At 45.7% G+C, this 27,499-nt stretch overlaps 1 protein-coding gene across 1 annotated transcript in view; it reads left to right on the top strand.

The window, feature by feature from the left end:
* KANK2 (KN motif and ankyrin repeat domains 2) overlaps positions 1-23,323 on the top strand; it is a 35,998-nt gene extending 12,675 nt beyond the window's left edge. Inside the window, exons 6-12 of the mRNA XM_063119333.1 lie at positions 4-234; positions 7,407-7,494; positions 7,945-8,164; positions 13,202-13,344; positions 13,626-13,826; positions 15,246-15,344; positions 21,060-23,323. Coding sequence (XP_062975403.1) covers positions 4-234; positions 7,407-7,494; positions 7,945-8,164; positions 13,202-13,344; positions 13,626-13,826; positions 15,246-15,344; positions 21,060-21,119 — 1,042 coding nt within the window. The 3' untranslated portion in view covers positions 21,120-23,323. The remainder of the gene's footprint in view (positions 1-3; positions 235-7,406; positions 7,495-7,944; positions 8,165-13,201; positions 13,345-13,625; positions 13,827-15,245; positions 15,345-21,059) is intronic.
* The last annotated feature ends 4,176 nt before the right edge of the window (positions 23,324-27,499 follow it).

The following is a 27,499-nucleotide window of genomic DNA, read 5'->3' as shown; positions in this document are numbered from 1 at the left end:
CAGGTATGAGTCCACTTCCTCCGACGACTCCAGCACAGCTGAGAACGTCTCGGACAATGAGAGCACTGAGAGTGAATACCATGAAGCGAGCGAGGGGCTCCCTGCAGCACAGGCAACGATAGCGGAGCCTCCAAAGCCTTCTGGGACAGCTACATCTCACTCTGGAGTCCCCACCGCGGGGGAGAATTTGCCAGCCCCAGCAGGCCCCAGCAAGGAACCAGCAGCCAAATCTGGGTAACCATCAGCTTGGCCATCTCCTGGGCTATCAGGGCTCTGTGCTAAGATTAGTCCACACTCTCTTCCCTGGGGAAACCAAATATTATGCCAGAATAAATGATGCAAAGCCTATAGCATGGGTGCCATGTTTTACAAATATTCACAGTACTGTTAAAGTTTTGCTCAGAATCAAGCAATCATGGAAGGAAGAAATTTGAAGGGTGGGGGTGGGGGGATGGGTACAGGATGAGGGGTTAGAAAGGAGGAGGACAACAAACTGTGGAGATCCTCAAAGTTCTGTGCATCTACTCAGGCCCTGGAAACTTTTCAGAGTTTTGCTTTGGACAAGTTTATTCTTAGGAAGCCAGATTCTGGAAGCTGCTGAGACTCAAAATCAGGCTTCCTCAGTTCTAGCATTGTCAGTAATAGTTGCTGGGTAAGTGGGACAACAGAAAGTTACAGTATATAGAATCATAGAATGGTAGAGTTAGAAGGGGCCTACAAGGCCATCGAGTCCAACGCCCTGCTCAATGCAGGAATCCACCTTAAAGCATACCTGACAGATGGTTGTCCAGCTGCCTCTTGAAGGCCTCTAGGGTGGGAGAGCCCACGACCACCCTAAGTAATTGATTCCATTGTCATACTGCTCTAACAGTCAGGAAGTTTTTCCTGATGTCCAGCCGGAATCAGACTTCCTGTAACTTGAGCCATTATTCCGGGCTCACAACATAAGTGTTACGCAATAATGGAAGGGCTTCTGTTCAGAATTTCAGCCTTGCAGAGAGTGTTGTTGACTGAATCAGCTCCCTGTGAGTAGCCATGCGTACAGACAATAGACACTCCAGGTGGTTTGAAAGAAAACTTTACTTAGCAACATTTGACATATTCTACGATGGGATGGCTTGGTTCCCCCATCGTGGTCAGCACACCATGCAGGTGGGTAAAACAGCAGGAAGAAGGAGGGAGACAGGAAGTAGCAAGACAAGCATTGTAGCAATCCCCTCCCACCCTGTAGGTGTTTGTTAACCTTTTAGCCTCAGGTCAGTGACCTGTAGCCTGAGTTCTGCTAACACCCCTTCTCAAAGGCCACAGGGCACTGCGCCAGTCCAAATAGGTCATTGCATCAGTCCTATGCCCATCAGGTGGCGCTGGTGCAATTCCCCTGGTAGGGGTTTTGTCAGCACATCTGCCACCATCTCTTCGGTTGGACAGTACTTTAGCTCAATCACTCTTTGCTCTACTAGGTCTCTTATCAGGTGATACTTCACGTCGATGTGTTTCGTCCGTGGTCTCAGCTTCTCACTCAATGCTAGCTTTATGCACCCCTGATTGTCCTCATGTAGCACTGTGGCTTGAGTGATCACCAGCCCCATGTCAGTGAGTAATTGCCTGAGCCAAATCGCCTCCTGACATGCACTGGCCGCTGCCACGTATTCCGCTTCTGTGGAAGACATGGCTACAACCGCCTGCTTTTTACTGGCCCAACTGATGGCTCCGCCATTGTATATGAACAGGCTTCCCGACGTAGACTTACGGTCTGACTCGTCGCCTGCCCAGTCTGCATCCACAAACCCAACCAGTCCCATGGATGTGCCTCTTGGCATCCGCAGTGCCTTTCAGATAGCGCATCACACGCTTCACTCCGTTCCAGTCACGCTGAGATGGGTTGGCTACCTTCCTACTCAGGATGCCCACAGCTGCAGCGATGTCTGGCCTGGTAACTGTTGCAATGAATAACAACTTACCAATCGCCCTTCGATACTGCTGGTTGTCCGGTAGTGGAATGTCATCGCCTCGACCCTTCAGATGATCTGTGGTCATGGGAGTCTTGACCTGTTTCGCCTCTGCCATTCCAAACTCTAGCAGCATCTCTTCGATCTTTTGTCTTTGGTTAAGGAGAAAGCTCCCGTATTTCCCCTTCTCGACCTGTATGCTCAGATAATGTGATATGGGACCCAGATCTTTAATCTCAAAGTTCTGCCTCAACTTGAGCATGATTTCTGTGCTGTCGCTTTCCTGCTCATAGCACAGGACCAAGTCGTCCACATACACTAACACGTATGTCCATCTGCCCCCCTTCTGCCTGGTATAGAGGCAAGGGTCTGCTTTCCCTTTGGTGAAACCCAGGTTTACTAGGACTCCATTAATTTTTTCATTCCAGGCTCTGGCTGCCTGTTTAAGTCCATAGATGCTCTTGTGCAATTTACACACTTTCCCCGCCCCTTCTGGATCTGCAAATCCTGGCGGTTGCATCATGTACAGGTCCTCTTCTATCTTACCGTATAGGAATGCAGTCTTAATGTCTAGATACTTGACTTGCATCTCTCTGCTGGCTGCTATGCTCAGCATGGCTCTGATGGTTGTGTGTTTTACTACTGGGGCAAAAGTTTCATCATAGTCCTCCCCATACTTTTGAGAGTATCCCTTTGCTACTAACCTGGCTTTGTAGCGCTCTACTTCGCCGCTTGCGTTGCGTTTCACTTTGAAAGTCCACTTGCAGCCGATTGCCTTGCGATTGGGTGGGAGCTTGGCCAGGGTCCAGGTCTCATTCTCATGTAATGAGTCCATCTCCTCCTGAGCTGCTTTCCTCCACTTGTCTGCCTCATCTTTAGGCAAGTGGGCAATGTCCTCCCAACTCGCTGGCTCCTGGACCTGTTGTGCCTTGGCTGTGAAGTAATAGTCACCGTATTTGGCTGGTGGCACCCCTTTAGTAGCCCGCTCTGACCTCCTGGGTTCTTGTTGCTCTATTGCCTCCAGGTTGGGCTCCTCGGTGTTGCTGGCCTCGCTGTTGCTTTTGGGCATGTTGGTCGCCCCCTCATCTTGCTTGAATGCCTTGGGCTCCCCTTCTCCGCTGTCAGGTGCACTTAGATCCACCTCTATGAACTCCATAGTCCCGGGCCTTGCAGTCTCGTCAAACTGCACACTTCGGCTGACTATGATGCTACAGTCTCGTGGAATGAGGATTCTGTAGCCTTTGCTGTAGGGGCTATATCCCGCCAGGACCCCTTCAATGGCTCTGTCACCTAGCTTAGTCCTCTTCTGCTCTGGGATGTGAGCATAGGCCTTGCATCCGAACACTCTCAGGTGGCCCATTTTGGCTTGGCTCCATGCCACACCTCAAAGGGTGTCATATCAGTGGCTCTGGTTGGCAGCCTGTTCTGTATGTAGGCCGCTGTCGACACCGCCTCTCCCCAGAATTTGAATGGTAGGTTTGCATCTGACAGCATGCTTCTTGCCATGTCTAGGAGTGACCTGTTGCGCCTCTCAGCCACACCGTTCTGTTCCGGCGAGTAGGTGACTGTCCTCTGGTGTCTGATGCCTTGGGCCCGCAAGTATGCTCCCATCTCTTTTCCTACATACTCTCCTCCATTGTCAGTGCAAATGGCACCCAATGTCCTATGGAATTTGTTCCTGGCCGCTGCAACAAACTCTTTCAGCTTACTCAGCACCTCGTTCTTATGCTTGATGATGTACACTGTCGTGAACCTGGAATAATCATCAATGAAAGTAAGGAAGTACCTACCCCCTCCAGGGGTTACTGCCTTCATTGGTCCACAAAGGTCAGAGTGGATGAGCTCCAATGGTTGTTTGGCTCTGCTCTCGCTTGCCTTGAGCAGTGGGGCTCGCGTGAACTTGGTCTTGATGCAGCAAACACAGTTCATCTTTGACTTGCACGCTGGGATTTGTAGGTCTGCAGTGAGTCCTTTAGTCACCAACTCTTTTACTGCCTCCATACTTCTGTGCCCCATGCGTCTGTGCCATAGGTGGATGCAGCTGTCGTGGGTATGTGCTCTGCCCTTCTGGCCTCTTCTCTGCCGCTGGTGACCTCATACATGGAGTTTCTTGCCATGGCACTGCCCCACAGGCTTCCATCTCTGCTGATTTGGCATCTGTCCTCTTGGAAAAGCAGGACAAATCCATCCGCTGCAAGCTTTCTCACTGAGAGCAAGTTCCCTTCTAGGTCTGGCACAAACAAGACTTCTGTCAGCTTTGTCTTCCCGCCATGTGGTGGGGCTATGCAGTCTATGGTGCCTTCTCCCACCCCATCTGTTCTTATCTGTTCTCCATTTGCCAGGCAAACATAACTTTGCCTTCGATGATCCAGTTTGGTGAAGAACTCTCTCTGGCTAGTCATGTGGCAGCTGGCCCCTGAGTCCAATATCCAAACCAGATTGTCCCCTTGAGTTCTGGATGGTTCAAGAGAGGCCAATTTGCAAAGGTTTGTCCGGGCATGTTTTTCATTGCCCTTCGTCTCCCTCTTGTGGCCGTTTTTGGGACAGTCCCTTTTAAGGTGTGTTTTCGCCCCGCATGTATAACATTGCTTGGCCTTGGCCTTTAGGGCCTTCTCAGATTCCTTTGCGGCCTTCGTTTCCCACCCAGCCTTTGTCCTGTTACATGAGGCATCGGCCATGTTTTCCATCCTGCGAGTCCACTCACTAATCAGCCTGGCCTTCACATAGTCCAATTTTAACTCTGCTTCGGGGCACACTCCTAAGGCTGTTATGAGGGGTTCGTAGGAGTCATCTAGGCTGCACAAAATGATGGACACGACATCCTCTTCCGAGGTCTCTGAGCCAATTGCTCTTAGTTCTTGAACCACTTGCAGGACTGCATTTACATGGTCTGGCAAACTAGCACCTCTTTCCAGCCTCATTTTAAACAGTTTTCTCTTCAGAAAGAGCTTTGTGTTTATACTGCTAGGCTGATGTATTTTCTGCAATGCTTCCCACATTCCCTTTGCTGTTTTCTCATTTCGAATGTGGAGCAACTGGTCGTCTTGGACCGACAAAGCAATTGTTGCCCTTGCTTTTCTGTCCTTTTTATCTCAGTCCTGGGGGTTTTCTGCAGGTCGAGCTGATTCTAAAACCTCCCACAAGTCATCTTTTACTAGCACCATTTCCATCTTGAACTTCCATGTCTGGTAGTTCCTGGTGTCTAACTTTGCCATGGTTGCGTATGTGTTGCTTTCAGCCATCGTCCCACACTCTAAGAGTTTTCTTTTCTTTTCTTGTCTAACCGATAAGCAGTACTCACAGGTTCCCAAGTGATTCCTTTCACGGGTTATTCTTTATTTGCGTCCTGGGCCCATAACCTGTTGTTGACCGAATCAGCTCCCTGTGAGTAGCCACGCGTACAGACAATAGAAACACTCCAGGTGGTTTGAAAGAAAACTTTACTTAGCAACATTTGACATATTCTACGATGGGATGGCTTGGTTCCCCCATCGTGGTCAGCACACCATGCAGGTGGGTAAAACAGCAGAAAGAAGAAGGAGGGAGGAGACAGGAAGTAGCAAGACAAGCATTGTAGCAATCCCCTCCCACCCTGTAGGTGTTTGTTAACCCTTTAGCCTCAGGTCAGTGACCTGTAGCCTGAGTTCTGCTAACAGAGAGAGCATGCACACACTGAAGCCAGGGACAGATGACTTCAGGGGCCATGGGCCCACACCCTGATGTCATGTGGCCAACAGAGGTGTAGGGGTAATCCACACATGCACACTCATAATAAAGGGATTCAACACACCCATGCCATAACAGGAAGGCTTCTGTTCATGGTTTCAGCCACAGAGCCATGCCTTCTAGAATACTATAAGCGCTTAGGGACTCAAGCAGGCCAGTTTCTTCCACCTTGCTATTCTAGGGTGCTGGTGTGGGGGTGGTTGTGTGCGCCCGCGCAACTGACAACATTCTATGGCTCCTGGAAGTCACCGAGCATGCTCGGGCTTTTTTCGAGGTGCTGCCCCCATTTATTTTTTAAAAAAAATGTTTTCTACTTCTGTATAAGTTGATCAAGATAAAGGCAATCTGAATTGACTTTTTTCAGTAGCTGATGTAACATTCACAAGATCAGTTGAGCAGCTTTAATAACACTTGTCCAAATCACAACTTGCTAGATGTTTCAACTCATTTTTCATAATGTAGTGAATTACAGAGCTGGTTCACACAAGCGTATTTCGAACTTGATCACTGCATCATCAGGTGTTGACTTTCATGGGTGGTAGATACAGAACGTTTGTATCACCTCACACACCGTGAGAGTCATTCATGACTGATGAACATCCATGTGTGAATCAGCCTCGCATCTTCCAACCCTGTGAGCACAGTCACAAAACTGATAACAGCCTGACAAATTTGCTGGGGAAAATTCACGGTGTAAAATGTAGTTACATGAATTGTCCCCTCTCCTCCTTCCCATCTGCTCCTCAAATTGTCGTTTTGTAAGTTCAGGATGGCTGTGTGTGTTCCACTGGAGATAGGGATTGAGGAGAATCACAGTGAAAATTTATGTAACATTTATAGAACAGTGAACTACTGTCACTGTAGTTCAACCCAAGTGCATCTATTCCCCTCTAGGGTCAAATACTGGGGATAACAGTTCTTCAAGTTAGAAGTAGAAACCAGTTATAGATGGCAATAATTAGGTGCCCCCTACCCCCTGCCCTCATAATATCACCCATCCCCAATGCAAGAGTAGTTTTGCAATTTTAAAAAACATTTTTTCCCCTTCAAAAGTATATATGAATAAGGAGATACCTAAAGCACTGGTAAAACCCAGTATTCAGTTCTTTTGGTATTACACACCAGTCATTTAGTTGGGAAGCTGGACTTTCACCACAATTGATGAATTCACTGTAAACACTATCTTTGTGACGTTTGTCTTTCCTTTCAGAGGAACTCAAGTTCATTTCTCATGTAACACTTAGTCAGGGTTTCGCCTAACCTGAATGAGCCTCTGTGATCCTGAGCAAACTCTCAGATTCTCACACTTCCTTCTCTTCTCACATAGTTGCACTTTCCCTAATTCCTGTCTTCTTGTTTTGTGTGAAACAGGAATTGTGATTTAAAACAAACGTAGTCAATTGCTAAACTAGCCAGCCAAAAAAGAGGCTTGTTTTGCTGGCTTGTTTAACAAACTAGAGTTTGTTTTAAACCATGATTCCTGGTTCATATATAACAAGTAGCCAATCATGGAAAGTGAAACACAACCCTAGTTAAGTCCTCCTCTAGGCCACATAGGTGTAGGAGGAGGAAATGGGGATGGAGGAATACCTGAGCCTGAGGCTTTGCAGGGGCTCATGCATTCCACGCTAAATTCTGTCTTAGCTTTATGTGCAAACACAGCCACTGTCAGCTTATAGTCGCCTATGTTCAACAGCTAATCTTTCTCTCCTTTTTCCTTTTGACTACCAGGATGGGACTCAGCAAGGAGCTCCTTTCAGCCTGTGAATTCCTTCAGAAATACCTAGAGAGCCCCAGTGCACACATGGATGAAGAAATGGTACACATATGTATTGCTAAAGTTCTGGAGGGTGGAGGAGGACTTAAATGGGTAATGTAGCTCCCATGTGTGAAGCCTGTGTTGTACGTCTGCCAGAATGCTACACTAGAGGCTCATGGTTTTATGGGCAAATGTTTATGGGCTGAGATTTATTCCATTAGTGGCTTTAGAGGTCATTTTGGACCCCATCCAGCTGGAGAGGAGATGTCTGATACAAAAGAACTCGGAATATCTGCATGTTCCATGGGGAAGTAATTCCGTTTGAGCTAAATTAAAATCAGCTTAAATTTGCCACGCAGGTGTGCCAGAGGAGGGAAATGGAGGGTGGGAATGTCCAAGGAAACCAGAGTGTTTCACTAAGAAGGGCAAAGAAAGAAGGCAGAAGTGAGACATAGCAGCTTCATACCTGACAGGTGCTGATGCTGTTGTTTTTCCCCTTTAATGCTGTAGAAATTGGCTTATACTGCAGTGCTCCACTATTGGCTGAGGCTCTCCTGCCACAAAGAAGCAGATCCCGAATTGGTCGCTCTGCACTTGGCTGCTTTCCAGGCCATCTCCCCACAACTACTGGAGTTCATAATCAACATGGCCGATGCCAACGGGAACACAGCCTTGCATTACACCGTCTCACATTCCAACTTCCCTGTGGTCATAAAGCTTCTTGAAACAGGTAGGGTGGACACACTACAGTGGGGAAATCTGGAATCCAACGGGAGTCCTTTGAACACGGACGGCCCACCTAGACAAATGGTAGTGGCTTCCTGGAGCAGCACCATTGCCGTAGCATCTTGGCATTAGAACTTCAGCTGTGCCAGGACCTCCAGACCTCTGTGTGGCAAGAACTCCAAAGTGCTGCATGCCACACAACCATAATATTTTGGAAGGGGACATTCCCAAGAATCATAGAATAGTAGAGTTGGAAGGGGCCTATAAGGCCATCGAGTCCAACCCCCTGCTCAATGCAGGAATCCACCTTAAAGCATCCCTGACAGATGGTTGTCCAGCTGCCTCTTGAAGGCCTCTAGTGTGGGAGAGACCACAACCTCCCTAGGTAATTGGTTCCATTGTCGTACTGCTCTAACGGCCAAGAAGTTTTTCCTGATGTCCAGCCGGAATCTGACTTCTTGTAACTTGAGCCCGTTATTCTTGTCCTGCACTCTGGGAGGATCGAGAAGAGTCTATTTATTTGTGTTAGATTTATATTCAGCCAGCCAGCCAACTTCCAAGGAACTCAGGAGGGCACTACTCTTTGTGGCAAGAGAGGGGGCGGGAGACGTAAACCTCAAGGCAACAATGGATGAAGGCCAAGGCACCACAGTACAGAGAACAGCTCCAATACTGCCCCAAAATAGTGTCCGCAACAATGTAGGAACAAAGCCAGACTATAAAACACATGGTCTTCGATGTCTATATACTAATGCCCAGAGCATGGGAAACAAACAGAACGAACTTGAACTCTTATTACATGAAGGCAAATACGACTTGATAGGTATAACTGAAACTTGGTGGGATGACTCCCATGACGGGAATATAGCAATTGAAGGATATAACTTGTTCAAAAAGAACAGAAGAAATAGAAAGGGAGGTGGAGTTGCACTATATGTTAAAAATACCTATCCCTGCACAGAAATACAGGCGGATCAGACTGGGAGCCCCATCGAGAGCATATAGATTAAAATAAATGGGGCAAAGAATAAAAAGAACATGATAATCAGAGTCTACTACTGACCACCCAATCAAGGAGAAGACGAGGACGAAACTTTTGAGAAACAAATTGCCAGTGTTTCAAGGAAGTGTGATGTAGTAGTGATGGGGGACTTCAATTACCCTGATATCTGTTGGGAGACCAGTACTGCCAAAAGCGGCCCTTCCAAGAAATTCCTGACATGCGTGGGTGATAACTTTCTCCTACAGAAAGTGGAGGAAGGAACTAGAGGATCGGCAATCCTTGACTTGATATTGACCAATAGGGATGACTTAGTGGATAAAGTGGCAGTTACGGGAACTCTGGGGGAAAGTAAACCACTTGATTAAGTGACCATAATCAAGATACTTGAATTCTTGATTATGAAGGAGACAAAAGTTATGAAGTTATGAAGGAGTTATGAAGTTATGAAGGAGTTATGAAGTTATGAAGTTATGAAGTTATGAAGTTATGAAGGAGACAAAAGTACAATACATGTACTCTGGATTTTAGGAAAGCTGATTTTAATAAACTCAGAACTATGATAAGTAAGGTCCCGTGGCAAGTGAGCCTAATGAGAAAAGGAGTGCAGGATGGGTGGGAGTATTTAAAAAAGGAAATTTTAAAGGCACAGTTACAAACAATTCCAACAAGGAGAAAAGATAGAAGACAACAGAGGAAACCAATGTGGCTCCACAAAAAGCTTAGAGATGACCTGAAAACAAAAAGGGATACATATAGGAAGTGGAAGGAAGGCCAGGCTACAAAAGAAGAGTACAGAGAAGTGGCGCAGAAGTGCTGAAATGGCGTCAGGAAGGCTAAAGCTCAGAATGAGCTGAGATTAGCGAGGGATGCTAAAAGCAATAAAAAGGCTTTCTTCAGATATGTGAGTAGTAAAAGACAGAGGAAAGAAATGGTGGTTCAACTGCTTAATGAAGATGGCAAATTGATAACAGATGACAAAGAAAAGGCTGAAGTGCTCAATTCCTACTTTGCCTCAGTCTTCTCCCAAAAGTGGGTCTATGACCCCCCTGGAAAAAGTGAAGGAGAAGTTGAGGGGGCAGGATTACAGTTTGAGATTGATAAACAAATGGTCAAAGGACACCTAATTTCCTTGAATGAGTTCAAATCTCCAGGGCCGGATGAACTGCATCCTACAGTAATGAAGGAGCTAGCAGAAGAACTCTCAGAACCTTTGACTATTATCTTTGCAAAATCATGGAAGACGGGTGAGGTGCCAGACGACTGGATGAGGGCTAACGTTGTCCCTATCTTCCAAAAGGGCAAAAAGGAGGAACCTGGGAACTACAGACCAGTCAGTCTGACATCCATCCCTGGGAAAATTCTGGAGCAGATTATAAAGAAGTCAATCTGTAAACACCTTGAAATCAATGTGGTGATCACAAGAAGCCAACATGGATTTATCAAGAACAAGTCCGGTCAGACAAATTTGATCTCATTTTTTGATAAGGTAACCTCCCTTGTGGACTGTGGGAATGCTGTGGATGTCATATATCTTGACTTCAGCAAAGCTTTTGACAAAGTGCCCCATGACATTCTGATTAACAAACTAGCTAAAAGTGGGCTAGATGGAACAACTATTAGGTGGATTCACAGTTGGCTACAGAATCGGACTCAAAGAGTACTTATCAATGGAACCTTCTCAAACTGGGGAGAGGCAACGAGTGGGGTACCGCAGGGCTCAGTCTTGGGCCCAGTGCTCTTCAACATTTTTATTAATGATTTGGACAAGGAGGTGCAGGGAACGCTTATCAAATTTGCAGATGACACAAAATTGGGTGGGATAGCTAATACCCTGGAAGACAGAAACAAACTTCAAAGTGATCTTGATAGGCTGGAGTGCTGGGCTGAAAACAACAGGATGAAATTTAATAGGGATAAATGCCAAGTTCTACATTTAGGAAATAGAAACCAAAGGCACAGTTACAAGATGGGGGATACTTGGCTCAGCAATACTACAAACGAGAAGGATCTTGGAATTGTTGTAGATTGCAAGCTGAATAGGAGCCAACAGTGCAATATGGCTGCAAGAAAGGCAAATGCTATTTTGGGCTGCATTAATAGAAGTATAGCTTCCAAATCACGTGAGGTACTGGTTCCTCTCTATTCGTCCCTGGTTAGGCCTCATCTGGATGATTGCGTCCAGTTCTGGGCTCCACAATTCAAGAAGGACGCAGACAAGCTGGAACGTGTTCAGAGGAGGGCAAGCAGGATGATCAGGGGTCTGGAAACAAAGCCCTATGAAGAGAGACTGAAAGAACTGGGCATGTTTAGCCTGGAGAAGAGAAGATTGAGGGGATGTTAGATCAATGTTCTTTTCACCGAAGGACGAAATCCAAACAGCCCTTAAGCACGACTCCACCATTCCAGCGACAGAGGGTTCAAAAGCGCTTTATTGATTAGTAATCAAGGCCTGGTCTCTTCAAAGGGAGCAATCAGACAAAAGACATAGTGAATACAGTACAGTATTTGAGCTTGCAAGGGGCAGGGCCCTGTTGCAGTATTAACCAATCAGAACATAACACTGGGGCATAGCTAATTATGCTAAACAGTTCTGTAAACAATACCTTTGGCCTGACAGTAAGTTACAGAAGTTAACTTTGACCCAGCAGAGCACTGGAGCCAGGGCTCTTGTTTATGTTAGATAAGAAGGATGCACTCAAGGAGACATTCTCGCATACAGGACATCATGATATTATGCCTGCAACTTTAGTTTCCTGTTAAAAATGGAGAGACTTCAGCTAACAGGGAGACATGATAGCACTCTTCAAATACTTAAAAGGTTGTCCCACAGAGGAGGGCCAGGATCTCTTCTCGATCCTCCCAGAGTGCAGGACACAGAATAACGGGCTCAAGTTAAAGGAAACTAGATTCCAGCTGAACATCAGGAAAAACATCCTGACTGTTAGAGCAGTACGACAATGGAATCAGTTACCTAGGGAGGTTGTGGGCTCTCTCACACTAGAGGCATTCAAGAGGCAGCTGGACAAGCATCTGTCAGGGATGCTTTAAGGTGGATTCCTGCATTGAGCAGGGGGTTGGACTCGATGGCCTTGTAGGCCCCTTCCAACTCTGCTATTCTATGATTCTATGGTGAGAGATTTGCACAAGGCAATCAGTGAGCTTCATGGCTGAATGGAGTTTTGAAACTCAATTTCCCACATCAGAGTCTGATGCTTTGGCTACCACACCACACCAGTTAGAGAGGGAGAGAGATTGGTGGTCTGGGACAGTTATCCTTTGAAGTCTGGAGAAAAGAGATTGGGCTAAAGCTGGAGTGAGGAATGTGTGGCCTTTCTTTTCACCGCCATCATGGGTCGTATGCACGCTCCAGGAAAGGGCGTATCCCAATCAGCCTTGCCTTATAGGCTGTGGGCCTACATGGCTGAAACTTACTTCTGATGACATCAAAAGGAATGTGTGGCCCTCCCAGATGTTGTTCTACTCCAGTGGTCATTAGCCCCTACTAGCGTAGCCTATAGTGAGACTGTTAGAGCACTACGACAATGGAACCAGTTACCTAGGGAGGTTGTGGGTTCTCCCACACTGGAGGCCTTCAAGAGGCACCTGGACAGCCATCTGTCAGGGATGCTTTAGGGTGGATCCCTGCACTGAGAGGGGGGTTGGACTCAATGGCCTTATAGGCCCCTTCCAACTCTACTATTCTATGATTCTATGATGGGAGTTGCAGTCCAACATCTGGATGACCACTCATTCACCATCGCTGGCCTAAAACAAGGAGAGGTTGGTGCAAGGACTGATACAGGTCTGCCAAGGGCTGTGATAAGAAACAATGGTAGGAATATCAAGGTTAAACATCAGGAAAGCTCATAATAATACTAACTAGGCTGTGGGATCTCCTTTCTTGAAGATTTTTGAAAACAAGTTCAGACAGGTGCCTGGTGGCAATGATTTGGGACAGAGTTAGGGCTACACAACCCATTTGATCCACGTCTTCCATTCCAAAGGGATGAGGCCTCTAACGATTCCGTTCTCTTCTAGGTTTATGCCACGTGGACCAGCAGAACAAAGCTGGTTACACAGCCATCATGCTGACAGCACTGGCTGCCTCCCGCTCAGAGAGTGATATGGAGACCATTGTGCAGCTGCTGAAAATGGGCAACGTTAATGCCAAAGCCAGCCAGGTACCAGATTTGTCGGCAGGGAGTTGGATGTGTAAGTCGGACGAGGGGATACTTTCCTTTTGCCAGGGTGGGCTGCTGAGTCCGACCAGCCCTTCCACTTTGAGAACTTGGAAGAAGAGGGGGGGATGCATGAGATTCTGTGGGCCAAACATTGCAGAAAGCTCTTCCATTTATTTATTTATTTATTTATTTATTACATTTTTATACCGCCCAATAGCCAAAGCTCTCTGGGCGGTTCAATGGCTTAATGCCATTGCTTCCCCCTCTCTCCACCCCTGCAGGCTGGGCAGACGGCTCTCATGTTGGCTGTCAGCCACGGGCGTCTTGATATGGTGCGCGCCTTGCTAGCCAGCGCAGCAGATGTCAACTTGCAAGACGACGATGGTTCCACCGCACTGATGTGCGCCTGCGAACACGGCCATGCTGAGATCGTCCGCCTACTCTTGGCCACTCCTGGCTGTGATGTTGCCCTCTCAGACAATGTGAGTCCTGCCCTGTATGGCCGCTGGGTTTGGCAAGTGGAGGGAGCCCCTCGTCTCTTCTATGTCTGTGCCCACATCCTGGCTGTCTGGTTCATACTCGCACAGTATGGGGTGGGGGGAATACAAAGAGCTTTCCCTTACATTTTAAAAGCATATATTGCTGCATATTGCACAAAGTCCATGGAACACCTTTAACATGATATCCAAAACAAACCACACTTGTAAATTGAGCATGTAAATCTGTGCCAAGGTTCAGCCCTGGAATAGCTGAAGAAATCATGGCTTTTCCACCCTACTGAGTAACCTCAGTTGGCAGGCTTGAGCCTCAGCACCTTTTAAAAGAAGAAGCAGAAGCTGGGCATTGAAATCAAGAAATGGTCCTTTTTCATTTGTATTATTGCTGCCTTACATTTCTTATCAAATTCAGATGGTCCTACCTTGTCATTTCCCGATCACCAGGACCATCACCACTACCTCCCCCAGCACCCTGGGCCCTATGGGAACCGCTCTTAACTCACTTGTCAAGCTATACCCAGAGAATGGCAGCAGAATCTAGCTATGTGGACATAAGAGAATGAGAGTTGCCTGACTGGATCAGATCAAAGCATCCAACTCGCCCGGCATTCTGTTTCCAGCAGTGGCCATCCAGCTGTCTTCAGGTGCTTAGAGACGGCGGGGAGGTGGTGGCCTCTCCCCAGTTTGTCCCCAGCATTGAAAGTTACATGGAAGCTCCTTTTAGCTATGCCCGCTGTTAACAGTCTCACGGGGTCTAGATGCTGCAGGTACTTTCTCCTGGAATTCCAGGAACTGGGAGCCTTGGTAAAGGCAGCTGAAGTGAGATGTTCACACTTATTTATTATTTATTTATTTATTTAGAACATTTATATACCGCTCCCCATTGAAAAATTTCGGAGCGGTGTACAAGGTAAAATGAAAATAAAAACAGAATAAAACAGTTAAAACAAAATTTAAAAAGAAGCAAAAATCAGAAATCCAAGGCTGCATGTTAAAGAAAGGCTTCTTGGAATAAAGATGTTTTCAGGAGGCGCCGAAAGGAGTGCAAGGTCGGAGCCTGCCTGACCTCCAGAGGCAGGGAATTCCACAGGAGGGGCGCCACCACGCTGAAGGCTCTTCCCCTGGTGGATTCCAATCGGAGGATGGATCTAGGTGGAACCACCAGGAGCAGGCCCTCGGGATGACCTCAGTGACCGGGCAGGTTGGTAGGGGAGAAGGCGCTCTCTCAGGTATCCTGGTCCCAAGTTGTTTAGGGCTTTGTACACAAGTACAAGAACCTTAAACCTGGCCCGGTAGCGAATAGGCAGCCAGTGCACACTTGACAGAAATGGTGGCCAAGTAAGAATCGCCATCACGGTGGTGGTGGTGGTGGTGGTGACCTTGTCTCCTGGTCTTCTCCTGCAGGACGGCAGCACAGCTCTCTCCATTGCACTAGAAGCAGGCCAGAATGACATTGCCATCATGCTGTATGCTCAGCTGAACTTTGCCAAATCCACATCTCCGGTGAGTTACCACATACGGTGAAGGTGTTGGAGGGGACCTTTTGGGCCATCTAGCCCAACCCCCAACTTGATGCAGAAAATCCAGAGCTAGAAAACCCAGCCTTTGCTTAAAGTCCTCCAGTGAGGGAGAGCGCACTGCCCCTTTGCCCAGGTTCCATCATTGAACTACTGTTACCATTAAGATGTTTCTCCTAATGTTCAGCCCAAAACTGTTGAAGCTAGTCCTGCCCTTTGGAACCACAGAGAGCAAGTCTTTGCCCTCTTCTAGGTGGTGGCCTGTCAAGTATTTGAAGAGTGCTATTATGTCCAGGCTAAACATACCCAGTTCCTCTAAGCTTTCTCACAGGACTTATTTTCCATACCTCTGACCATCTTCATTGCCCTCCTCTGAACTTGTTCTAGTCTTACATCAGCTTTCCGCAGTCTGGTTCCCTGCAGGTGTAATGGACTACAGCTCCCATGGCCATGCTGGCTGGGATGATGGGAGTTGCTGTCCATCACATTTGAGGGAACCAGGTAAGCTTCTCTACATCCTTTTTAAAATGTGGCATTCAGAACTGAACACAGTACTCCAGATGAGGTCTGACTATTGCAGAATAAACTGGCACTATTATTTCCCATGATTTGGAAATAATGGTCCTATTTATGCAGCATAAAATTTCAGTAGCCCTGTTTTGTATCCACATCACCAGCTTGTGACTGATTACAATCCCAAAATCCTTTCCACATCTATTACTGCCAAACCAAATATCCATTATCCTATGGAAAGGAAAGAAACCTCTCGTGCAAGCACTGAGTCATTACTGACTCTTGGAGGGACGCCAGCTTTCGTTGACATTTTCTTGGCAGGCCTTATAACAGGGTGGTTTGCTGTTGCCTTCCCCCGCTGTTATTACCTTTCCCCCAGCTAACTTACTGACCTTGGGAGGATGGAAGGCTGAGTCGACCCGAGCCAACTGCCTGAAACCAGCTTCCGCTGGGATCGAACTCAGGCTGTGGGGAGAGTTTCAGCTGCAGAAACTGCTGCTTTACCACTCTGCGCCACACAAGCGCCTATACCTGTGTGTTAATTTCCCTCTTAAATGCAGGCTTTGTACTTTTCTCTCTTGAATTGCATTTTGTTACATCAGTCATTTTCCATTCTATCTAGAACATTTTGAATTTTAATCCTGTCTTCTGAGGTGATAGCTATCCCTACCAGATCTGTGTTATTTGAAGATTTGACAAGGATTCCCTCCGCTCCTTCCTCTGAGACTAAGGGCACGATCCGATGCATGTTTAGACAAAAATAAGTCCGCCCGTTCCCACCAAGCTCCAGCCAGCTGGCATAGGATTGCAGCCTTAGTCATTAAAAGAAAACGTTGAAGAGCCCCAGGGCCAGCACAGAGCCCTCCGGCACCCCACTTGAAACCCCCCTCCAGTTTGAAGAAGAACCATCGATTACTCGAAATAGGGATTTCCTCTCCACTTGGATCGAGGCGGGGAACAACAGTGAATATAAAACACCAAAAAAAAACCTGATTAAAACATAGTATACATGATTAAAACATCCTTAAAACATCCTAAAAACATTCTAAAAATTTACATGCTGGAAGGTGTTGCTTTGCTGCATGAGAACTATTCTATAGGTGCTACAGGGTTCCATCTTGCCTCCCATGATGTTTAATGTATACGTGATACTATTGGGAGACATGCTCCAAATAGCTGGAGAATGCTGACTATGGCCTTAGCTAGACATAAGGTTTATCCTGGGATCGTCCCAGGGTCATCCCTGTTCATGTAAATGACACACAGGATATCCTGGGAGCACCCCGGGACTATCCTGGGATAAGGTCTAGTTAAGGCCTATGTCCCCCTCAGTTCTGGGTGAGGCTTTGAACAGGAGTCTTGAGTCTATTATAGGTTGAAAGACATTGAATAAACTCAGGCTCTGCCCAGGCAAAATTGAGATGTTGATGAGAGAGGGGGGACCTTTACTCCAGAGTAGGTGAGGGTCACAAGGATCAGGTTTATAGTTTGGGGTTACTTCTGGATTCAGCATTGTTTTTGGTTAGCCAGGTTGTGGCTGTGTCTAGGAGTGCTTTTTGCCAGCAGCATGCCCTCCTGGATGGTAGGTACCTAGCCACTGTTAGACTCATTTCCTAGTTTGATTTCTGTAATGCAGACAGTTTTACTCCAAATAGGGATTTCCAACACACTCTGAATTCACCTGACAGTATTGTCACCCAGCACACACAGAATGATTTTGCTAACCAAACTATCGTGGGCAGCTTTGTCAAATGCTTTGGTGAAACCAAGATAAATTAAAAGAGTTCTATGGCAGAGGTCAGTGTCTGGTCTAGCAAAATTCCTGTGCAAAGTTTACATATGGCCCCACTTCCAAGCAGTGCTTTCACAGAGGATACTGAAAACCAGAGAAGGTAGTAAATGTGCTTCCACACAGCCAAAGGGTAGCACTGACCCTTCTGTGCTCTACCTTACCTTCATTTTTCCCAACAGATATTCCTTGGCTGTTGTACACTCCAATTTCTCCAGTGTTTACTAGAATCTTCTGTGGTTGGTTGGTTGAAGATTTCGATCCCATCTTTTGATCGAATGACCCTCAAGGTGGCTTACAATGGAATATAACTCTGTTCCTTGAAAAGGCAGCCTGTTTTCCTCTGGTGGATTAGGATAGTAGACCTAGCAGGGCAGAGACCTGGGTGCTAATATCTGTATTAAGAAAATAGTACTTAACTAGCAGTTAGTTGTGCAGTAAGTAGCTAGTGTGATTTTCATATATGCAAGAGCTACAGTTGAGTATCATAGAATAGTAGAGTTGGAATGGGGCCTATAAGGCCATCGAGTCCAACCTCCTGCTCAATGCAGGAATCCACCTTAAAGCATCCCTGACAGATGGTTGTCCAGCTGCATCTTGAAGGCCTCTAGTGTGGGAGAGCCCACAACCTCCCCAGGTAACTGGTTCCATTGTCGTACTGCTCTAACAGTCAGGAAGTTTTTCCTGAAGTTCAGCTGGAATCAGGCTTCCTGAGCCCATTATTCCGTGTCCTGCACTTTAGGATGATCGGGGATACCAAACTCAACAACTGTCCACTTCTCTTCTTAAATTGAATGAATTCCCTCACTTTCTTGACCCTTTTGATCTAGGGAATTATATACCAGTCTTTAATTTACCAGTCTTGGGAAAGGTGATTGTGCGGGCAGTGGCTATTTTGGATGAAGATTCAGTCTGGTGTATTTTCAGTCTGGCTCTGGAACTGAAACACTGTTGCCCCAATGGGTGACCTATTGTATGTGAGATTCCCAATAGGCAGAGAGAGTGGGACCCTGTTAATTCTACTGGGTTTTTCTGTGGTTTTCAAAACCACTAACCATAGTATCATCATGTGCCATCTGTCTGTGCTAGTGATGGAAGGCATTGTGTGGCAGGGATTCCGCGGCTGCCTCACATTAATAATAATAATAATAATAATAATAATAATAATAATAATGTATTTATTACTCGCCTCTCCACTTGGATCGAGGCGGGGAACAACAGTGAATATAAAACACAAAAAAACCCTGATTAAAACATAGTATACATGATTAAAACATCCTTAAAACATTCTAAAAATTTACATACTGGAAGGTGTTGCTTTGCTGCATGAGAACTATTCTATAGGTGCTACAGGGTTCCATCTTGCCTCCCATGATGTTTAATGTATACGTGACACTATTGGGAGACATGCTCCAAATAGCTGGAGAATGCTGACTATGGCCTTAGCTAGACATAAGGTTTATCCCGGGATCATCCCAGGGTCATCCCTGTTCATGTAAATGACACACAGGATATCCTGGGAGCACCCCGGGACGATCCTGGGATAAACCTTAGGTCTAGTTAAGGCCTATGTCCCCCTCAGTTCTGGGTGAGGCTTTGAACAGGAGTCTTGAGTCTATTATAGGTTGAAAGACATTGAATAAACTCAGGCTCTGCCCAGGCAAAATTGAGATGTTGATGAGAGAGGGGGGACCTTTACTCCAGAGTAGGTGAGGGTCACAAGGATCAGGTTTATAGTTTGGGGTTACTTCTGGATTCAGCATTGTTTTTGGTTAGCCAGGTTGTGGCTGTGTCTAGGAGTGCTTTTTGCCAGCAGCATGCCCTCCTGGATGGTAGGTACCTAGCCACTGTTAGACTCATTTCCTAGTTTGATTTCTGTAATGCAGACAGTTTCTTCCACATAGTTCCAAAAGCACAGTTGATCCAGAAAGTTGATCCAGATCCTGCTGGCTACAGAAAGCCTTCCTGGGCAGTTTACAATGAAAACCATAATATACAAAAATCAAGATTTGAAACTTTTAAAATGTCATATAAAACCAGAATAAGTTATAGTGCAGAGAAAGGTTGTCTAAAAATACATGTTTTCAGGAGGCACTGGAAGAACGTTACATTTTCCGCCTCCCAAACTGCACAAGGGAGGGTTTTCCAGAGGGTGGGTGCTGCTACGGAGAAGGCCCACCGTCGAGTTTCTTCATGATGGCATTCTGTTCTTCTTGGAATGATGAGCAGGACCTCCTCCAATGATTGTAAATGTCATCTGGGTGTATATAAGGGAAGGCGGTCTACTAGGTATCCTGGTCCCAAGTTATTTAGGGCTTTATAGGGTAACAACATAACATTCTACATGGCTCAGTAGCTGACAGGCTGCCAATGCAGTTCTTTTAACACAGGTTTTATGTAGGCAGAGCTAGGCTTCCCAGTGAGCACCCTCGCTGCTGCATTCTGCACAAACTGCAGCTTCAGAACCACACGCATGGGTAGCCCCACATAGAGCGTGTTACAGTAGTCTAATCGTGAGGTTACCAGTGCATGAATGGCCGTGGCTAGGCTGTCCCTATCCAGGAGCAGGCATAGCTGGCGTAGCAACAGAAGTTGATAATGGGCGCTCTGGGTCACCTGGACCTCCAGTGACAAAGATAGATCAGGTTCATTTTAGAGGGTTAGTATGACCTTTAAAGCCCCAAGCAGCTTTGGCCCACGGTATTACAGGGAGAACTTCCTTCTGGAAGAACCTTCTTGTGTGCTGCAATAATCAGGGGTGTTTGGCTTCAAGGCCTATAAATATGGAGGTCAAACTTATGACCACTAGAAATGAATCCTTATGTCATGTTGCCCTCCCAGGAGCCTGGGACAAACTTATGGCTTCACCCCGTGCTGTTGGTCATACCTTAGGTGAGCACCAAATTCTTGCAAGCATTGCCCACTCCTTTCCAGTGAGAATCCTTCCTCCAGCACCATCCCCTGTCCCAAGGACCATAAAACATTACTTGGGGCAGGTGGAGATGTTGGAGGCAGCAGAGATAGTATGTGCTCCCAAGTCCCTGAAGAAGCATGTTTTTCCCATGGGCAACTGGGATGACAGTTTCCAGAATCTCTGGGAGAAAAGATTCTCGGGGCCTTTGATATAAAACTTGCCCATATGACCCAGGCTGAATTGCTCATCTCTCTGTACTTCCACTTTTCATTCAGCCCATGGGTTATAACACTAATCTACCCACATCTGATGTGCACATGAAGCTGTAAGTGGCCAGGGGACTGTGTGTGAAGACCCAACAGATGTTTGAATTGAGGTGGTTACTGTCTGAAAAAGGAAGGGGCTGAGGGAAGGAGCAGGCCCAAAGAGGCAGGGAAAAGCTGGGGTTGTTTAATTAAAGACTAACCATAAAATGCCTTTTTCAGGGGACGCCGAAGCCGCCGAAGCCTGAGAATGCCGTGGTGATGTCCAGCGATACTCAGTAACACAACATAGGATGGTGGCATTTCTTGCTAGCCCCAGAGGTTTTCTTGCTTCACTTTGAAGAAGTACTTGAGAACTTGTCAAGGACTAGGGAAGAAAAGCATCTGAAGATGCATACTGCAAGCATGTACATTTCCCAATAAATGCCTGCCTGTTCTCAACCTCTCTTGCCCCTTCCATCAGCTGGAATCTCCCATCTGCTACGCTACCCAGGGTGGTTGGTTTTCCAGCAGAGTACAGGCTTCAGGCAGCTGGTGTAGAAGTGCTGCCATGTAGCCAGCTAAGCTTGATCAGCCACGATTCTGCCAGTTAGTGAGCCAAAGAGAAGGATCGGTGAAGGACACAGCTGTGGATGCAGCTTCTCAGCCAACCTGGCACGACTTTCCTGCTTCATAGTTTTCCCATTCACCCAAATCTACTTCAGGAGCAAGGGATTCTGCAAGGCTGAACTTCGATCAATGGCAGTGCCACAAGTGACCACTGGGTAAATCCCTTGCTTTTAGGTGCCTCCAGAAAGGGGGCTCCTAGTGCTATGAATGAGAGGGGCATCATGCAGCCATTCTCCTTTTCTCCTCAACAGACTCCCTGCATTAAGGAGAAAGATGAACGAAGCAGTGGGGGAGGGTGGACACAGGAGGGCTATGAATGGAAGGTGGACACACACACACACCCCATAAAATTCCATGAAGGAGGCAAGGTGATGGCACTATAAAAGCCTCACCTGGAAACAGCCTTGACCTAGCTCCTCCTCCCACTGTAAAGTGGGATGGTGTATTTTTAAGAGGCCAATGAAGCAACTCCACACAGATTAGATGTTCTTTTTCTGTTCTTGTTTTAAACAAAAGCGTCCCTGTTTAAATATGCATTTACTTGAACTCATTTTCGAATGCCACAGTGGGTGCCCTGCTCTGCCCTGTGTGATTCTTCATTTGAGGAGGGTTTTAGAAGGGTTTCTGTTTTTGTTTTGTTTTGAAATAATGAAATATTGCAATTCTGCAATAGAACTAGAATGAATATGTTACACTACAATTTTGGCAAAATGTGAATTCTTTGCAAGGAAGGTCCCCTCTCCCTCTTTTCAAGGTAATCACCATGGCCCAGGCCACAGACAGTTTCTTTTGCACAAGGAAGAGTTGTGCAAGCGTGCGTGTGCGCTCTTGTGCCGCTCTATTTATTTAAACAGTTTGCACAGGAGATGTTCTCCCAGTGAAGTGGACTCTTTGCCTAGAATCGGAATCCTCAGTCCTTTTCAGTGACTCTGTTATTCTGTATAATCTGATTTCTTGATTTCCTAATATTGGACGGCTGAGATCTCAGAACAATACATATCTGACATTGTTTGCCTAAATATTGAAATAACACATTACACACCAAGCAAACCCATCCACTTTCGCATTATTAAAAAAACGCCAAATTCATTCATAGATGCTCTTAAAGAAAATTGATACCTATTTGCTTTGTGAGTTGAAAAGTTCTCTTCATTTAATTCTTTAGGTTTTAAATTCCAAAAAAATACTTGTCTCCCCTAACAACCAATGACCAGAAGGCAAGGGAAGAAAATTGGGTTGGGATGCAGGATCTGACAGATGGACTCTGCCCGTGGAAGATGTGTCTGCCTGATTTTCAGGGACCCCCTCCCCCACCTGCACCATAGCTCACCCCATTCAATAATTCCCCCCAACCCTCTGTGAAACATTGACAGGGAGCTGGTGGGGGCAGAGAAGTCTGCATGCTTAAATCTGGATCCAACCCATAATAAATAAGATGAACCATAATGTATTTTTTTTTATTGCCAATCATTTTGAAATAACCAAAGGGTACAACCTATTTTTATATAAATATATAGATATATATATATTAATATACAAGAAAATGACTATATATAAATTATTTTAGCGCACATTGTTTAGGGATTTAGGGGAGCCAACGTCCGAAGTGTGGAGGAGGAGGTGTGGCTGGCTGGGCGAAGGGCTGCTGTCTTAGCTGCGAATCTGCTGGCTGATATCTTTGCACAGTTTATGTTCTGCCTTGTGTAAAAGCCATTAGAATATAGTTGGTCTTAAAACAAATGTTTATTTGGAGCTGCGTGTCTTTAGCTGAATCTTGTATTTGGGATTTGCCTCATATACGTGTAATCTCTTTTATGATTGCTATATGATATTTCTACACATTTAAATGAAGTTAATGCCATTTATAATCATAACCAAAAAAATAATAAAATGAACAGATAATGACTGGGGTTTTTTTTGCTTCAGGTGGTGTTAATGTTTAACAGCTCTTCCGTCATAACTACCGTGAGAAAGTCTGTCATAACATTGTCATGATTTTTTCATGCAGCAGCAAATTAACAAAAGGGTACAATCCATCCCAGTGTGGGTGCAGTGCCCACATGCAAAGCAATCACCAGAGAGCTCAATACATCTCTTTGTCAATACCCCCCACCCTTCCTCTGTGTTCACATTTAGCAATATGGGCCATTACAAAGATCAGGAGCTGTGCTTACCCCCCCACCCCCATATGCCCTTCCACCCTTTCCTTCTGAGTTGGTGCAAATTATTCAAGATTGGAGCTTGAATAACTTACATCTAGGCAAAAGGTAGGATTGGATAGGGCTGTGGAAAAGCCACACAGACCGCCTGGTCCCTGCAATGTCTCACTGTGCTGTATTCATGTGCAGCCAGGGGATTGGATTCACACTTTGTCATGCTCAGAGTAAGCCACTGAAATTAATGGGACTTAGGTTAGGCATGTTTAAGCTGTCCCACTGATGTTAATAGGCCTACTCTAAGAACGTAAGAAGAGCCTTCATGGATCAGACCAAGGGTCCATCTAGTCCAGCACTCTGTTCATACCGTGGCCAACCAGCTGTGCACCAGGGACCCCCCAAGCAGCACACAGTGCCACAGCACCCTCCCATCCATGTTCCACAGCAACTGCTAGCTTGCTGCCTCTATACACCAACCATGATGACGAAGTCTGGATTCAACCCAGGGCTCTGTTGAGCCCTAAGGTGACCCCTCTATATAATGCCCTGAATGAATGGAAGAGAAATAATTTAACAAAATCAACCTGGTGTGTTTCTGTATTTGTTTGCAAAGGTCTATTTGTGAAGACATAGCAACTGGGTATCTTTTCCCCCAGGATATAATATGAGCTAGCAACTGGAATTTTTTTCTTGTGATGAAAGGCTGAGAGGAAATGAACAGGTAGGAACTGGAATAAATACGGCACCAGCCATTTTCCTGTATGAATTTTGACATTAAATATTCTCCAAATGTTTGAATATTCAGCTGAGTACTAGTGAAGGGCAAACGTATCCTGAGTGAATTTCTTATTTACTCAGAAAGTAAAATCATCATCCAAGCTTGAACAAGAGTTTTCATTTAATACAAAATCTCATTCCATGTGTACACATTTTTACACATGTACAAAATCAAGGTGCGTCTTGGGACCTGTGGCTTGAAATCATGTGTCACTACATTACGTGGCCCCTTTGTGAAGGACTGCATTCACGTGGCCCTGCCTGCGTGATGATGTCATTTGATATTTACTCACTGATCACCATACGAAAATGGAGTTCTCTGTTCTCCTCAGAGCCAGAATCGTAGTGACAGCAAACAATGACGGAAACAGCGGAGACTATTTCAAGTAAGGGTTTTTTGGGTGTGTGTGTGTGTGTCTAGGTAGGAGGACAACAGAAAATTTGAGGGGGTAGCTGTGAACCACTTTACCAAGCATGCCCTTGAGTGCGCAATCAATTCTGAACCACATAGCAAATTCATAATGTGTAGCGTTCAGCGTTCCAAACAAGGCGACTATGAAATTTGGTGCCATCGCTGTTTGATAAGCAACATTAGTGCTTAGCATCCAATGGTATTTAATTTTAGTGTTTTGACACTACTTGACAATTGACTTATGATAGTCTCTTCTTATACAAGGGCCAAACTAGCAATGATTTTACTCGTGGGAATGTAGTTAATGTGCATATTTTGTTAAGTGAATTGCAGGCACAGGGGGAGCATAGTCAGCCTTAGAACTACCGTATTTCTTCGATTCTAAGACGCACTTTCCACCCCATATAAACATCTCTAAAAACAAGGTGCATCTTAGAATCGCGGGTGCGTTTATTATTTCTTAGAATCAAAGCTTTTTTCCCCCTGTTGGTGGTACTGAAATTAGTGTGTGTCTTACAATCGATGGCGTCTTACAATCGAAGAAATACGGTATCTCCCCCTCCCATCGACTCCACAATAATTTCTGAAGCTGCTATTTGCAGGATAATGGGGTCCACCAGTGGGACCAAGGAGAGCTTTTCTTGAAATACTAATAGCACTTTCTAGCCTGGCCATCCAAAAGCCATATCCCAACATCCCCTTTGGCACCCTCTGAGTGTGACAGAGAAGCAGAACGTTCGAGACTGAAATGCCGCGGTGGGTGCTCTGCCCTTACCCCATCCTCGTAGTAAATATTGGATCAAGGACTGGTGGTTCCCTCTTATTTTACCTTCCCTATCAGCTGCCTATGCTGCCTTATGGGATAGGAGGTAGCAGCCACTTTCTACTCTCCTCATTTTGCAGGGGCAAAAGAGTACTACAGAGGGCACCAGTTGCCTAGAGCAGTGGTTCCCAAAGTGGGCGGTATCGCCCCCTTGGGGGCGGTGGGATTGCAATGGGGCGGCAGGGGGGCGCTCGAGGTGGCCTTTTCCGAGAAGCGCCTCTCCAGAAGGTCTTAAAACCCAGGGACATTTTTATGGGAGAAGGTAGTTTGGTCCCAAGCCATACAGGGGAAGAATCCACACATGTATTAATACCGTTTAAGAAGAGTCCTTTTAATGGTGAATTGCTATCCTTCACTATGGAGAGTGGTTCAGACGCTCCTGGTTGCATTTCCAAATCATATTTGGTGGAATGTGGTTTTAGTGTGGTCTGCCTACTTCTCTCCAAGCAAAGAAATCGACTCCAGATTACTAAATGTGGTGATTAGTGACTTTAATCACCACATAATTAAACCTCCTGTTAAGTGACTTTAAACCAGACATTGGGAAACTGGTTTCACTTCATCAAGCCCATCCATCACATTAAGAATTTACAGAACAGTGAGGTCCTCTACCCTAGTTACTAAATGTGATATCTAATATTCTTGCTAAATGACTATCAGACTTTGAAAAGATGATGTCACTGGATCAAGTTCATCAATTATGTTTAATTGAATAAACTAAAAGAATGTAATTGGATTTTGAATAAATATTCAATTAATTGTTACTGTTTTGAATTTTGTTATTATCTTCCTTAGTGGGTGGTTGAAAACCGCTATTCTGAATAATGATTTTTATAGCGTAGGGTAGGGGGCCCTGGGCATGAGTTTGTGGAACCAAGGGGCGGTGACCTGAAGACGTTTGGGAACCACTGGCCTAGAGGCACTTTATTTCCCCTAAGTCAGTGCCCAACTCCCAGGTGAGGTAGGAGTGGCTGCCACATCCGTATGGGGTTTGGGCGAGAACAGTAAGACTGGGGAAGTGAGGGGGCAGGTGAAGGAGGATGGAGCAGCCCTACTGATGAAGGACGTGGAAAGCCCTCTGACATGTCAGACCAACGGCAGTTCTTCACTTGTGTTTTCACTTCTGTCTTTTCATTTGAGCACCAACGTAAGAAGACGTGTACTGGGTGGGAGGTGAAAAATGGGAGCGTCTCCCTCTTTTTGGTTGCAGTGCTCTGGTGGCATTGATTTTGTTTTTGCTATTGCACAGTATTAATGATCCTCCTCCTCCCCTCTATCACAAGAGATGAAAGAGGGAAGCAGCTGGAGCAAGTGGAAGTGGAGATATTAGGATAAGAGCAAACTTTCTTTTCTCCCTGGAGAGCACCTGATTCGGTCAAATTGATTATTATTATTATTATTATTAATAATAATAATAATAATAATTTATATAGCACCATCAATTTTCATGGTGCCATACAGAACAAAATAAAACAAAATACAAAACACCCTGCCATATGGCTTACATTCTAAAATCACAGTAACAAACAGGGAGGGGAAAGGCCAAGCAGCATGGGGGACAATAAAACAAATAATAAAAACTAGTATCGTCACATGACAGATTATAAGCTTTTGAGAAAAGAAATGTTTTTTAAAAAGATTCAAAACTGTGATCGATGTCGCAGTTCGCAAATGTGCTGGAAGAGAATTCCAGGCATAGGGGCAGTGAGCGAAGACGTGCGAAGACAAGCGAGAGAAGTAGAAACTCTTGGGCGAGTAAGAGATTATTATTATTTATTTATATAGCACCATCAGTGTCCATGGTGCTGTACAGAGTAAAACAATAAAATAGCAAAACCCTGCCGCATAGGCTACCATTCTAATAAAATCATAATAAAACAATAAG

The sequence above is a fragment of the Elgaria multicarinata genome, chromosome 3 (genome assembly GCF_023053635.1).
Source record: "Elgaria multicarinata webbii isolate HBS135686 ecotype San Diego chromosome 3, rElgMul1.1.pri, whole genome shotgun sequence".
Classification (NCBI taxonomy): Eukaryota; Metazoa; Chordata; class Lepidosauria; order Squamata; family Anguidae; genus Elgaria; species Elgaria multicarinata.
Note: the sequence above shows the minus strand (reverse complement) of the source record. Positions and strands in the feature narration are given on the sequence as shown.